This window comes from Leguminivora glycinivorella, chromosome 14 (assembly GCF_023078275.1).
Source record: "Leguminivora glycinivorella isolate SPB_JAAS2020 chromosome 14, LegGlyc_1.1, whole genome shotgun sequence".
In the NCBI taxonomy this organism is placed as follows: domain Eukaryota; kingdom Metazoa; phylum Arthropoda; class Insecta; order Lepidoptera; family Tortricidae; genus Leguminivora; species Leguminivora glycinivorella.
In genome coordinates, this window is record NC_062984.1 from 4833105 (window position 1) to 4849245 (window position 16141).

Sequence of the window (16141 nt, forward strand, 5' to 3'; positions counted from 1 at the left end):
TCTTTATAAAGTTCTACTTTTGTGATTTTTTCATATTTTTTAAACATATGGTTCAAAAGTTAGAGGGGGGGACGCACTTTTTTTCCTTTAGGAGCGATTATTTCCGAAAATATTAATATTATCAAAAAACGATCTTAGTAAACCCTTATTCATTTTTAAATACCTATCCAACAATATATCACAAGTTGGGGTTGGGAATGAAAAAAAAAATCAGCCCCCACTTTACATGTAGGGAGGGATACCCTAATAAAACATTTTTTCCATTTTTTATTTTTGCACTTTGTTGGCGTGATTGATATACATATTGATACCAAATTTCAACTTTCTAGTGCTAACGGTTACTGAGATTATCCGCGGACGGACGGACGGACGGACGGACAGACAGACATGGCGAAACTATAAGGGTTCCTAGTTGACTACGGAACCCTAAAAAAGCATTTATAAATTGTTTAAAATACGGTAAACTACCCTTAGAATGCCTCAAAACTGCAATACTTCAATTATTCCTATCCTATACGCGCTCTGTATCTTCCTCTTGAGCGCCGCCTGCCTCAATCGATACCGTTTCCTGCTTTTGACCAAGTACACAGATAGAGCTATGGCTATGAGCAGGAAACTATGACCGCTATGACGCTACCTAATATGATACTAAACAACGACTGAAACTTTTGTATTCAAATTATAATTAAAAGTGTGAATGTTGGTTAAATTGACCAGGCGTGTGGTTATTTAGTATCTGCGACAAAATAAATATAGAAAAATCCTCGGTAAACTACTTAGAATGCCCCTGCTCTTCTGCAATACTTCTGATACATCTTATATTTAGTATAGTATAGAAGATATCTATGCTTTGTTCAATGCCTTGAACTGTTCCTTACTATTTCTAGCATCATACGCGCTCTGTCGTTTCCTCTTGAGTGCCGCCTGCCTCACTCGGTACCGTTTCCTGCTTTTGACCAAGTACACGGATAACGCTATGGCTATAAGCAGGGAAACTATAACGCAGCAGCCTAATATGATGCCGAGGCGGCTGATTGTTGGGACTTGTTCTGTTGAAGGTTGGAGCTGGAAAGAAAGTAGTTATGAGTATATTAAGCTTCTGTACCGTTATTTGAAGCCTATTTAATATATTGAGAGAGAGCGATACTGCTAAGCTTTTTCTCGCGGCTTCGCTCGCGTTCGAAAGAGACAAAAAGTAGCCTAATATGTCACTCTCCATCCCTTCAACTATCTCCACTTAAAAAATCACGTCAATTCGTCGCTCCGTTTTGCCGTGAAAGACGGACAAACAAACAGACACACACACTTTCCCATTTATAATATTACTAATATTAGTATGGATGGATAGAAACCAATATACTGATATTATTATATATTGATATTTTGGTAACTTAACTGTCATATTAAATTGAATCCAATGCAGATTGCGTGGACAAGATGCGATTCTTGATATGAATTGAATTATTTCAAGTAACTTTCAGAAAGATTAATAATAGTACATTACTACAGAGGCCGGGACAAAGGGGGTTGCCGGCCGAAGACATATAGACGGATAGGTCTGAGGCGGGCAACCCCATTTCCCGCCGAGGTATGTATAGTGCTTTTCTCAAACATGGTATGAAATAAATAAAATCTACTGAAAATAGTAACTTTGGATGGCTGTATCTCCTAAACGGTGCGTCGTAGCGCAAAAATAATCGAATTTTCGTTCCCCTTTGATACCCCGTATACGCTTATAAAAAAACAAAAAGTAAAAAAAAAAATAAAAAAAAAAACGAAAAATTTTTTTTTTTTGTATGAAATCGCCCAGTTGCAGTCGGCACGTCTATAAAGCCCCTTATAGTTTTTCTTTTAATTGGCTAAATACCTGGATGTTATGTCACAATTATCTGTGTTTGGAAATTAAAAAAGAGGACTTTGCCGGCCTTGGCCTGCAAGGTTTGTATGAAATTCCATTATCTATCAATCGTCCTAGCCGCACCTGCAACGTCATACTTCGCTGCCAATTATAAGGCACATAATATCAATATTTCATACCATGTTTGAGAAAAAAAGTTTTATAGTTAACTTAACACATTCACTACCAGACAAAAAATGGCGCACTACGTCAGAAACCGGTCGTAAAATATGGCGATGAAACCCGCCCCGCGGGTTCTCCGGCATCTGAGCAAAGTTTAAGAGTGCCCACTAGGCGGGTTCTTGGTTGCGAAAGTGTTAAAACTATTATTTCATTGTTGTTTGTAACTCTGTCGTTTACTGAAATGATGTTGACTTACGAAATAAGTGCTGTGCATATAATTGTCCCCGCAGAAGGCCTTCTCAGTCCAGTTGTACCAGTGCACCAATCGTAGACCTTCTAACGCACGAGGAGAGCCACATCTGAAACGATAATATCATTATTTTTATAAGTACACTGTTTCTAGGACATCTAAAATCATCTGTAAGTCCTCTCGACTCTCGAGTTGGGATCCCATCCGGTTCGAAGGACCAATCTATTAAAACTAACTAATATGGCTCTGCGATCCAAAGAGAATCTTGGCCTCTAAAATGAGAGCACGCCACCACCCCGATCCTGCGCAGCTTCCTGCCAATCATCGGCTTATAGCTGACACAGATCCGCCATCACACAGTCTTCCCAGGTATCTGGTTTTGACGACCGGTCTGGCGCAGTCGGTAAGTGACCCTGCCTGCTACGCCGCGGTCCCGGGTTCGAATCCCGGTAAGGGCATTTATTTGTGTGATGAACACAGATATTTGTTCCTGAGTCATGGATGTTTTCTATGTATATAAGTATTTATATATTATATATATCGTTGTCTGAGTACCCACAACACAAGCCTTCTTGAGCTTAGGCCCACCTCAGTCAATCTGTGTAAGAATGTCCTATAATATTTTATTTTATTTATTTATTTATCTGGGCCGACCCGCCGCGCGGCCACCAGTTGGTCTTCCCAGATACGCTCTCTAATCAGAATCTATTAATAAACAATTGATATTATACACACCGTGCTGCTCGCCTGCAGTTCTGTTACTTGAACTTGGCTTGACATGCTTCCCCGTCTAGATCTTATCAGAGGCCTTTCCCCGTCCCCTTTTAAAGCCTCGCCAGTGATACAGCTACTTGTTTCGAACTCGGGTACTTTCAAGTGTTTTGTTTCAAGGAAATACACTTGTGTTTTAACTCGTTAAAAAACTATGAGGAACCTGCCTCCGTCAATGGAACCCTTAAGGACGAAGCACTTACCTAAGTTCTGCCAACAGCCAAGAATGCTTCACATATACATCTGTGGTAACAGGTCATCTAGGAACCACTGCAGGTCACAAGAGAAATCCCAAGGATTGTGCTGGAGGTCCATGCCATCGTGATCGACCAGATCTAGAAGGTTCTTCTAGAGTCAATTTAGGTTCTTGCTTACTTGTATGGGCCACTTTACTAGGACTCACCTGAGTTCTGCCAACAGCCTAGAATGCTTCACATACATCTGTGGTAGCAGGTCATCTAGGAACCACTGCAGGTCACATGAGCAGTCCCAGGGATTGTGCTGGAGGTCAATGTCCTCAGAGATAATCGACGAGTCTAGAAGGTTCTTCTAGAGATGTATCAGGTTCTTGCTTACTTGCTAAACTTGTAGTACTCACCTGAGTTCTGCCAACAGCCTAGAATGCTTCACATACATCTGTGGTAGCAGGTCATCTAGGAACCACTGCAGGTCACATGAGCAGTCCCAGGGATTGTGCTGGAGGTCAATGCCCTCAGAGATTGTAGTCCAGTCTAGGAGGCTTTTTGAGAGGTGTGTTAGGTTGTTCTTGCTTATGTCCAACTGAGAAGGGAAAAGGGTTGTTATTTTATAATCTTGAAATTGCTAAGTTGCTTAATAACACTATCGACTTAAGGCTTTGTTCAGTTAATGATGAACCCTTGGAGCAAAAAGGGATTTTGAAATATGACAATTTGAAAGTCACCTTCCTTACTAAAATAGTTCTCGAGATATTTCCTTAGTAGGTAATGTGAAAAACAGAAAGACGGAGAGAGTCGCACATAAGGGTTCTTTTTGTTACTTTTTGGTACGGAACCTAAAAAGATAAATGGTAGGAGGTGGGTACCTAAAAGACTGAACATGCCTTATTGTAGAGAACAGAAATCGATCCGGGGATCTTCTGACGGGAGACGTTCGCTCTAGACCACTGTGCTATCAGGAATCTTTTCATTACACGACCAACAATACCTTTTAACTTCGTACTCTCGTGGATGCTATTTTAGTAAATTGTATCCCCCTTATTCATAATCGTGCTCTAAAGTTATCAAGCCGATAAAATTCGTTTGTCCCTTTCCGACGTATTGGTGTGATAGAAAAGGACAAATATCAAATGACATTTCGCACATAAGTTCCCAAAAACTCATTGGTACGGGTACGGGGTTCGAACCCGCGACTTCCGGATCGAAAGTCTTACTGCTCTTACCGCTAGGCTACCAGCATTTTTAGTAAATTTGTATATCTTTATAAACTAAATATAAACCTACCATGCACAACGTTGTAGCATCAAACGCCCCATCCCTTATCTCACTCAAACTCCGACAATTTGACAGAAAGAGAGAGAAACAGTTTTCTTCGCTCCCATCTATCCCGCGACCAATCACATTGCTGAACGCTTTATCATCCAAGACCACCAACTTAGACATATCGTTCATGTACAAACTCTTTACAGCTATAATATTTTTAAAATATACACTTTCTAAAGGGTTGCCATCTAAGCGTAACTCTTCTAAGTTAGGAAGGTTTTGGCTGTTTAAACTCTTTGGTATTTCTGTGAATTGGTTGTAGGCGATATCTAAACTAAATAGTTTGGGTAGTTTCTTCTCGATGGTGAATTCTTTTATCTGGTTTCCGGCGATGTTTAATACCTGAAATGTGATAAGTAATCAACTTAAGACTGGTTTATTATAGATGTACTCATGCTGTAATTTCATATGGTATGGTAATCTGGGGTAAACTTTGTCGTCTGCACTACATATGACCATTATAACCTAAACGATATATGACGAAGCCAGATACTTTTACAACGAAATAATATTGTTTTCAGGAATATAGTAATAACTCAATCAGTTCAGAGTAGCAAATTCAAATCCAGGACTTATGTGTCTTATTTATTTATTTATTTATTTAAACTTTATTGCACATAAATAAAAAAAAAATGTACAAATGGCGGACTTAATGCCTAATGGCATTCTCTACCAGTCAACCATCGGACAACAATTCATTTCAACAAAATTTTGTGTAGGTACATGCCCCGTAGACTAATGGCATTTCTAGGAGGCGAAACGAAAACGAAACGCTGCGAGGTAGTCTGGCTCTGTTCCGCCAATACGCAAGAGCGATAGAGATAGATGTCTATACGAGCGTTTTGTTTCGTGAGCGTTTGTGCATTCTGCTACGCACGCAGAACAGACAAGTGAAGCGAAGTAACGTTTAAATTCGACCTACCTCTAAATTTTCAAATCTAGCTTCGATCTCATCATACATATCCGACAATCGATTATACGATAGATCGATATACGTAATCCCACTAGGGAAGGACGGCCAATGGTATAGTGTGTTGAACTTCAGTATGGCGATCTGAAGGGAAGGCGGTAGAGCGAATGTGAAGGTTATGTTGTTCTGGGCGAGGTTCAGTTCGCGAAGGCTTGTACAGGTCGAGAATGCTTCTGGTTCGACTATTTCGATTACGTTGTTAGATAGGTCGAGGAGTTCACTGTAAAAAATATATATTATAGGACGTTGTTACACAGGCACAGGCACTGAGTCCCACGATAAGCTCAAGAAGATTTGTATTGTGGGTATCTCACACAACGATGTATTTAATATATACAAATACTTATAGAAAACATCCATGACTCTAGAACAAATATCTGTCTGTGCTCATCACACAAATATAATGCTCCCTGCCGAGGTATTCCCGATGAACTACAGTATGGGGTTCTTCAAAAAAGGAGTGTACAGTCAACCAATTGGAACCCTAGGCCACTAGAACTATGTCATAGTGACATTATAAATCAGATTGTAAGAAATCTCTTACTGCTTATTATTTTGACATGGTTGTAGATTGGCCTAGGGTTCCAATTGGTTGACTGTACAAGTTTCTAATGGGTCGTCAACGCGCGTGTGACACCACTTGAGTTGCAGGCGCCCATAGTTTATGGTGACCGCTTTCCATCAGGCGGACCGTATACCTGTTAGCCACCGACGTAGTATAAAAATATGCCCTCACCGGGATTCGAACCCACGGCCGCGGTTTAGCAGGCAGGGTCACTACGTCACTACCCGCTAGGCCACATCAAAATGTAATTAAAAGAGTCTAAAATGACCTGCATTCTACAATTGGATTAAATAAATAAATAAATTCAAATAAATAAATAAATAAATAAATCTTCTGATAGTGAAGGAAATATCTGACAATAATGTAAGTGTTTTCAAGACTTACATGCTGTTTTCAATAGGGAACGAATCCCTCACAATCGACCTTATTCTGTTCCCGTTCAAATTCAGCCGCTTCAACCCCTTCATAATGTTCCCATCGACCCTCTGCAGCAAAACGTCATAAATTCCATTCTTACTCAAATCCAAGTCCTCTAATGCGGACATCGGTTCCAAAGCACGAGTTGGTATTTTCTTCAAAAGATTACTTTGCAGGTTCAACCTTCTTACATGAGCTAACGACTTGAAGTCTAATGTATTGAATTCAGCTAATTTATTATAGGATAGATCTAAGTCTTCTAAAGCTCGTATTTTTGTGAAGAGATCGGGAGTGATTTCCGTTAAGTCATTTTGGGATAGCGAGAGTTTTTTCAAATTTGGAACCTCGCTGAAGGGGTCGGGCCAGTAGGTTTGGATTGCGTTGTTGCTGAAACGCAGCGTTTCTACTTGCGTGTTGGATGGTAGCCTGAAATAAGTCGTAGAAAGTTGACAGTTAATAATATTACATTACTTACTTAATACATGGAAAGAAAAACAAACCAGGAAACTCTCCAGGACCCCATACAACCATTTCAGTCGCAAAATCTTCAAATCAGTAACTAACTGTCAAATGTGACATAACGCGTGGTAACGTCGTGCAAACAATGCGACCGTATTGATACAATAACAAAATGTAGTCGTCGTGTGCACTCGTTACGGTAACAAAATGTGTACGAATTTGTGGCTGTCAATGTCACTGTCAGAATGACTTTTAACGACACTTTATTAGTCGACGTTTGCACACATAACGGTAACAACATGTGGACGAATTTGTGGCTGTCATTGTCACTGTCAGAACGGTTTCTGACAGTGACATTGACAGAATTTGTACACACATGTGTAGGTCTGATTACCGAACTGCTCCTAAACCACTGTATCCGCAAATGACAATCTGAAATACGAAGGTTTCTCAAACTGTCTTGTGAAGTTGTGGACTGGTTGCTTTGAATCATTTAAATATGAGCGAATTAAATAATATAAACGACGACGACCATTTAAGCACTCTTCGACATTTTATAGAAATGTGGGAAAGTTAAGAAAAGTGCAGAATGATAATACAAATAGATAAGCACTTTATAGTTACTTAATGTATTAAATATATAATTTTTAATTCTTATTCATAAAAATGAAGTGTAGTGTTGCTTTACACAATAAAAGTAGGAATCAAATGAAATAGAGTATTTACTGTGATATTAATAGAATTTCTGTTGCGCAATGATAGTTTTTTTCAGTACAGATGCTGCTTTTTTAATGCAGTAGTGCGAGTAAATCAAGCAATGATTCATTTCTTGTCTGGTCGAAACTCTTAGCTTAGATTTAGGTACTGAAAATCGTCGTACGATACATGTGCGAAAAGGACATTCACAACTCGTGTCGATTTAAAACACTCCCTTCGTTCGTGTATTAATATATCGCTACTCGTATCGATTTTCCTCTTTTCTGCACTCGTATCTACAAGTATTTTGTTTGGGTTACAAAAAAAACACATTATTTACTCTACTACGTTTTATTTACGTCTCTTTAACATTACAAATTTGTAGATACTTATCTATACAAAAATCTTGACAAAAGAAGTACAGATCGCTAAAATTAATGTTGATAGTAATATTAATGACGACTACTTCAACAAGTGTCAATTGTGAAATGCCGCAAAATACTAGTTGCTCTATAGAAGACCATAATATGATCCCCGATCCTTTACAACCCAGCAGCTCGGTACGCACGTTACAATTTTTTTTAATCTTCTTTAGTGAGGGCAACTGAGTACGACGGCATATTTAATTGTTTATAAAGTTTGAGGATACCTGGAAAAAATTAATACAAGAAGCATTCACTGCCTTCGGTCACGCGTGTACGCTGCGACCATTTTGCGACCGTTTGTCGACCGTTTGGTGACCGTTTGGCGACTGTTTTTTACATGGAATATTACCGTCTTAATCCATATTTTAACAACTTTATTGGTTTTCTAGGCATTATTTTTATTATTTCAGTATAGTATATGCACCGGAGCACTAAAACTTCACCAATCAATATACATAACACGCAAACACCGAGTAGTCAATAATATTATTACTGGTTAAACTGAGGTAAATTGATGGCGCGTTGATAAATTTAGACTTATTTTATGAAATCACTCGAGCAATTTAATTGGCCATGGTAATTAGCCCACATTATATTACAAATGCAAACAATATTTATCTTTAACAAATTCTTACGCCATTACATTTTAATGTCAAATGATTTTATTTCATTTTTACTTTGACGTCTCTCACGTCTCTGACAGTCGCCATTTGAAAAGAATGAAATGAACGAATGATTTTGGAAAAGTAGTCGCCAAACGGTAACAATGTGTGCACGCGTAGTGCACACTTCTGTGACCATTTGTGCCTGTTACCAATCGTCCCCATTTGGGTCGCCGCGACTAAACGTCGACCGTACTGCGACTAAGCAATGAGACCCGAAGACCTGTGTGTACACAAAATAGGAGGATTTGCGTAGGAACGGCGACCGATTATGGTTATATGGGACGTTCTGTTAGGAACTAGCTAGGTAATATATCCTTATTATTTCAAGGCGAGATCACAATCTTTGAGAGGAACACATCTCACTTGTGCATTTACTAGCAGTATCCGTGCTACACAGACATTGTTGTGTTATTGGATATAACCTCAAATCTGCAAATACATACATACATCCAATCACGCCTGTATCCCATAAGGGGTAGACAGAGCACATGAAACTACTCAAGTTTCAGTGCCACTCTTGGCAAATAAGGGATTGCAAGAAAACGAAAATTGTGACAATGCAGTGTCAGGTTGCCAGCCTCTCGCCTACTTACGCCAAAATTTAACCCGTATCCCATTAGTCGACATCTATAACATCCACGGGAAGAAAGAGGGTGGTGAAATTCTTAACCCGTCGCGTTGCCACACTGGAAATTTACAAACATTCAGAACAAAATTTGCATTTTTATTTTGCAAGAAAGGGCATTTGGTAAATCAAACCAAACATTTTTTCCTATTGTCTAAAAGTAGGCGAGTTATTTACCTATAAAAACGCCCTCGTCTCGTTTAGATACCTAAGACTATATCTCGTGTCATTCACGAAGACGCGCGCCTTGATTCGTAATTTCATGTTATTAAAGGTTAAATTTCTCAAACCTGCACGACATCGTGGATGAAACTAACTATAAGTACTTTAACATTGAATAATCTCGGTCATTTCCTGCAAATGTGGCGTGATAGAGTTAAGATGGATGGCTTGGAGCTTGTCAAATTATATTTTATAGTCTGGCAAACAAACTTTATCAGTAATAGTAGAATGGAAAAGATTCGCCTCTTTTTGGGTTGCAATATCAACGAATCGACATGCGACATTAACAAAAATTTTATAGGTTTCACTGCTTAATTAGTGAAGAATTTTAGCAAATACAGCGTTAAATATTGTTGCAGTGGCAATTTGGCAGTTCTTATTTGCTTTGGTATGGTATTTCAGTTATTTCACAGCTATCCTTCAAATTACAATTACAAGCGCACTGTAGATTTTAAGCGCCAAAGTGTTTTGTGTGTTTATTAAGTATAGTAGTTGAATTTTCTGTGGCGTTGATCAATTCAAAATGACTCAATTTCAATGTTGAACACAAACTCCATGCGTTTTGCCCACGCACTAAGCGTTTTGCATATAGCACAAAGTTGTTTAGAACTATTTTTTTGTAAATAAATATTTGATCGCGTAGTTGTTTGGAACATATTTGTTACATTTTGATTTCAGTTTGTTGATGAACTACCAGACCGTATGTTAAATCAAAAGTAAAAAGTGTCTACAGTTTAAAATCACTTAACCGCAAACAACACGTAAAACCGCAAAACGTGATTGATGAATTACAGGAGAGCAAACACCATAGTTCTAGATAACGTGGGACATTCACCTTACTGCCCATATAACCATAATCGGTCGCCGTTCCTACGCAAATCCTCCTATTTTGTGTACACACAGGTCTTCGGGTCTCATTGCTTAGTCGCAGTACGGTCGACGTTTAGTCGCGGCGACCCAAATGGGGACGATTGGTAACAGGCACAAATGGTCACAGAAGTGTGCACTACGCGTGCACACATTGTTACCGTTTGGCGACTACTTTTCCAAAATCATTCGTTCATTTCATTCTTTTCAAATGGCGACTGTCAGAGACGTGAGAGACGTCAAAGTAAAAATGAAATAAAATCATTTGACATTAAAATGTAATGGCGTAAGAATTTGTTAAAGATAAATATTGTTTGCATTTGTAATATAATGTGGGCTAATTACCATGGCCAATTAAATTGCTCGAGTGATTTCATAAAATAAGTCTAAATTTATCAACGCGCCATCAATTTACCTCAGTTTAACCAGTAATAATATTATTGACTACTCGGTGTTTGCGTGTTATGTATATTGATTGGTGAAGTTTTAGTGCTCCGGTGCATATACTATACTGAAATAATAAAAATAATGCCTAGAAAACCAATAAAGTTGTTAAAATATGGATTAAGACGGTAATATTCCATGTAAAAAACAGTCGCCAAACGGTCACCAAACGGTCGACAAACGGTCGCAAAATGATCGCAGCGTACACGCGTGACCGAAGGCAGTGAATGCTTCTTGTATTAATTTTTTCCAGGTATCCTCAAACTTTATAAACAATTAAATATGCCGTCGTACTCAGTTGCCCTCACTAAAGAAGATTAAAAAAAAATTGTAACGTGCGTACCGAGCTGCTGGGTTGTAAAGGATCGGGGATCATATTATGGTCTTCTATAGAGCAACTAGTATTTTGCGGCATTTCACAATTGACACTTGTTGAAGTAGTCGTCATTAATATTACTATCAACATTAATTTTAGCGATCTGTACTTCTTTTGTCAAGATTTTTGTATAGATAAGTATCTACAAATTTGTAATGTTAAAGAGACGTAAATAAAACGTAGTAGAGTAAATAATGTGTTTTTTTTGTAACCCAAACAAAATACTTGTAGATACGAGTGCAGAAAAGAGGAAAATCGATACGAGTAGCGATATATTAATACACGAACGAAGGGAGTGTTTTAAATCGACACGAGTTGTGAATGTCCTTTTCGCACATGTATCGTACGACGATTTTCAGTACCTAAATCTAAGCTAAGAGTTTCGACCAGACAAGAAATGAATCATTGCTTGATTTACTCGCACTACTGCATTAAAAAAGCAGCATCTGTACTGAAAAAAACTATCATTGCGCAACAGAAATTCTATTAATATCACAGTAAATACTCTATTTCATTTGATTCCTACTTTTATTGTGTAAAGCAACACTACACTTCATTTTTATGAATAAGAATTAAAAATTATATATTTAATACATTAAGTAACTATAAAGTGCTTATCTATTTGTATTATCATTCTGCACTTTTCTTAACTTTCCCACATTTCTATAAAATGTCGAAGAGTGCTTAAATGGTCGTCGTCGTTTATATTATTTAATTCGCTCATATTTAAATGATTGTCCACAACTTCACAAGACAGTTTGAGAAACCTTCGTATTTCAGATTGTCATTTGCGGATACAGTGGTTTAGGAGCAGTTCGGTAATCAGACCTACACATGTGTGTACAAATTCTGTCAATGTCACTGTCAGAAACCGTTCTGACAGTGACAATGACAGCCACAAATTCGTCCACATGTTGTTACCGTTATGTGTGCAAACGTCGACTAATAAAGTGTCGTTAAAAGTCATTCTGACAGTGACATTGACAGCCACAAATTCGTACACATTTTGTTACCGTAACGAGTGCACACGACGACTACATTTTGTTATTGTATCAATACGGTCGCATTGTTTGCACGACGTTACCACGCGTTATGTCACATTTGACAGTTAGTTACTGATTTGAAGATTTTGCGACTGAAATGGTTGTATGGGTGCTGAAATGCCTGAAATAATTACGAAATTCTAATTGGTCCTTCGAGCCGTATAAACAAGCAATGTTATTCCATTCATACTACGTTGTCAAGTTTTTTTTAAATTATAAACTGGCCAGTGATCAAGTATCAATATCGTAATTTTTAAGAGTTTGCTTGCAACTAAGCTACGTTCTTACTACTTATTCGATTCAGCTACACCATATATAGGTTCGTTTGGAGAATTAAACAATAAGTAGAAAGCCTGTGTGGTGACGGGTTAAGAATTTCACCACTCCCTTTCTTCCTGTGGGTGTCGTAGAAGCCGACTGTGGGATTGGGTTAAATTGTGGCGTAGGCAAGAGGCTGGCAACCTGTCACTGCAATGTCACAGTTTCGTTTTCTTTCAACCCCTTATTTGCCAAGAGTGGCACTGAAGCTTTAGTAGTTTCATGTGCTCTGCCTACCCTTTTATGGGATACAGGCGTGATTGTATGTTGTATGTTGTAGAAAATAGTCCCTAGTAAAAGTAATCTAAAAAGTAGAGTAATTCCCGGCAAAAATAACTAAATAAGCAATATTAAAGATTTTATAATTCACATCATGAATCAACTCGAGTTAAAAATGACTTCGAATCGAACGCATACTATCTGCGCTATTAGATTATCAGATATCTAGTATTGAGTGTGTCTATATAATCTATACATAAAGCGTATAAAATTATACTGTTTCAAAGTCGGATACGTCCTTAGTCAGTATGATTGTAGTCAACACTGTTTAAAGATAAAACTTTTAATCTACCTTCTCGTGTTGTGAAATGTTTATATGATTCACCTATACTTACAGTTATTGTTTTAAGTTTGTCAGTTTTCAAAACAAGATTATATATAAATATACTAATTTTTTATGTACAGTAACGTTTTGTACAGTGAGCTGCAAAGTTATATTGAAATGCCCAAATCCGGTTCGAAGGACCACTAAGTATAGTTTCACCGATGATAAAGTGTCACTACGTTTTCAAATAACTATTTAGCTGTCTTAAATACAACATTAGATGTACATCGCAGTTTTTTGAGCTATAGAGAATAACAGTCTCTAAAATATTTAGCCTGTTATTAAACCTGACAATGAAATATATCGTCCGCTACGATTCAAACCAATTTAACCTTTTTTGTTTCACAGTCGCAAAAAGCACCAAACCGGTACCTACACATAGACGTAGGTACTTTATCGTAAGAACATATAAACTAAAAAAGCGACAGCAAAAAACCCATTGTAAAATTTAAATAAGCTCATAAAGTAGGAAAGTCTACATCGTAATCGTAAATGAAATTATTTCACGACTTGTAAATACCTACATAAAAGTTATCACCGAGTAAACAACTAAACGAGCCCTAAAGGACAAGTATAAATAACGATAAGCGACCAAGGCAAATCAAATGACAACGACAAATACTTTTAAAAATGTACTTACTTGCTCAGAGTCGAAAGGCCTAAACCTTCGAATGCTGCAGACACTCTCAGCCCATTAGGATTCTCCGGCCACTCGATTTTATCCAAATCCGGGACATTTTCAATCGTGTCCAATTCCGAACATTGTATATTGAACACTAAATCCGTACCATCGATTTCAGGTATCTCACTGCACGTGCAAACAGCGCACAATTTAATTACATTCTCCTTTTCCGTAACAGAATCCTGGCTACTTGTAAATTTAAAAATAAAAAAGTAAAACGTCAAATATATTTTGGCGCGCATTGTTTTTTTTCTAATTCGCGGCGCGGCATGCGCGTTCGACTTTCGATCGAGGTGGAATGATAAGGTTCTTTATCGTGGTCTTATCTTTGTATCGGGTGTGTACATTGCTGAAAATGACGCAGACGATAGATAATGTTGGATTAAGGGGAACCGGTGAGTCTTCGGTGGACATGTACACAAACATGATCCATTTAAGTTATGCAAATTCCGGAAGCCGAACTTAAACACTTGCAAGATGATGAGAAATTCTAAACAATAACAGGACCGCAGCGCGTCAGTTGCGTAGATTCAATGACCATGTATCGTAGGATTCATAGGCTACCGTGGTATAGACGGTCAAGATCATTAACATGTATACATTTTGAACTTTAAATCAATGTGATAAGGTGTTTAAATGTGTAGGTGTTTGGTAGCAGTGGCGTGTAAGACGAGCCGTGTAACGCGAGCCGCGGCGAGTGCCGGGATCTAATGACAGCATTACGGATTGCCGTCATTAGCGATTGGTAAATAGGTAAATTCCACCGATAACCCGAAAGCTTGCACCTGGTGCTTCCGTATACCTACGGAGGTAATTATTATCTAGAGAACTTTTGTATTTTATGAAGCAATGTTATCCTAACTTCAGTTTATGTTAAACAATCTTCTCATCAGTCTTTGGTGCTTGCATTGTTTTTAACGAAGAAACCACCACCTGTCTTTTTACCTGCGGAGGAAACACTATACTAGTTGCGTCAGTTAAAAAAAAAATTTGAACGTCCAAGAAACTCACTGTTATGAGCCAGAGTTGAACCCACGATCTTCGCTTTGAAAGTTCCACATTATAATAATAAATATTATAGGACATTCTTACCCCGATTGACTGAGGCCCACGGTGAGCTCAAGAAGGCTTGTGTTGTGGGTACTCAGATAACGATATATATAATATATAAATACTTATATACGTAGAAAACATCTATGACTCAGGAACAAATATCTGTGCTCATCGCACAAATAAATGCCCTTACCGGGATTCGACCAATGAACGGAAATGCACACCGCTGACATGGATAATCATGTCATACCTAACCTGTTGTACATATACGCAGTTTGCTTATGATTTTAGACTGGATAGGATTCGGAATAAATATATACGAGGAAGCCTGAGAGTAGCGCCAGTGACAGAGGTGACAGGAAGTAGATTAGTATGGTATGGGCATGTAATGTGGAGGGATGAAAGCAATGTTACAAAACAAGTGGTAAATATGAAGATGGAATGTGTGAACAATGATATGAGAGTGAAAGGTAAATAAATAAATAAATAAATATTATAGGACATTCTTACACATATTGACTGAGGCCCACGGTAAGCTCAAGAAGGCTTGTGTTGTGGGTACTCTATACTTATATACATAGAAAATAGAAAACATCCATGACTCAGGAACAAATATCTGTGCTCATCACACAAATAAATGCCCTTACCGGGATTCGAACCCGGGACCGCGGCGTAGCAGGTAGGGTCACTACCGACTGCGCCAGACTGGTCGTCAAAGGAAGTACTTACCTAGTATGGAAATGACGGCTGATGGCGAGGAATGGAGGAAGATTATCTGCTGCGCCGACCCCAAATAATGGAAAAAGGCAAAGGGAATGATGATGCACATTTACCACAAGATGAATCGCGCTTTATCCGCGCGCTAGGGAACAGCGATCTTGCGCGATACAGCGATGGAACCACGCTCAATTGAGGCAATCGGCCTAACCACGTTCGACATGGTTTTAGATTCTACATACGTGTATGTAGGGCACTTGTATTAACGTAATTTACTAAGCCCGTTAACGTAAAAACATCTGCCCAAAGGAAACCTAAGTAAAGACGTACAAAAAGCAATAATAACGCATAAAATACACAATATAATTCGGGAAAATATGGCTGTGCCTAGAGGTTAACCTCATGTGTTTCTATGGTCCAATAATGGCCTAA

At 38.3% G+C, this 16141-nt stretch overlaps 1 protein-coding gene across 1 annotated transcript; it reads right to left on the reverse strand.

Annotated features, from left to right (window-relative positions):
- Nucleotides 1-310: 310 nt before the first annotated feature.
- LOC125233164 (leucine-rich repeat-containing protein let-4-like) lies at nt 311-14343 on the reverse strand. Its single transcript, XM_048139051.1, has 7 exons — nt 13898-14343; nt 6481-6939; nt 5484-5751; nt 4523-4903; nt 3640-3821; nt 2277-2379; nt 311-1065 (listed from the first exon to the last, which is right to left on the reverse strand). Exons 1-7 carry the CDS (start codon nt 14179-14181, stop codon nt 844-846), a joined length of 1899 nt encoding a protein of 632 aa, XP_047995008.1. The 5' UTR covers nt 14182-14343; the 3' UTR covers nt 311-843.
- Between the last annotated feature and the right edge of the window lie 1798 nt (nt 14344-16141).

Coding starts and splice junctions, on each gene's coding strand:
- LOC125233164 (XM_048139051.1), bottom strand. CDS start 14,181: ATGCGCGCCAAAATATATTTGACGTTTTACTTTTTTATTTTTAAATTT. Junction 2,380..3,639: donor AGGCTGTTGGCAGAACTCAG/GTGAGTACTACA, acceptor TTATCGTTTCAG/ATGTGGCTCTCCTCGTGCGT. Junction 1,066..2,276: donor ATATGCACAGCACTTATTTC/GTAAGTCAACAT, acceptor CTTTCTTTCCAG/CTCCAACCTTCAACAGAACA.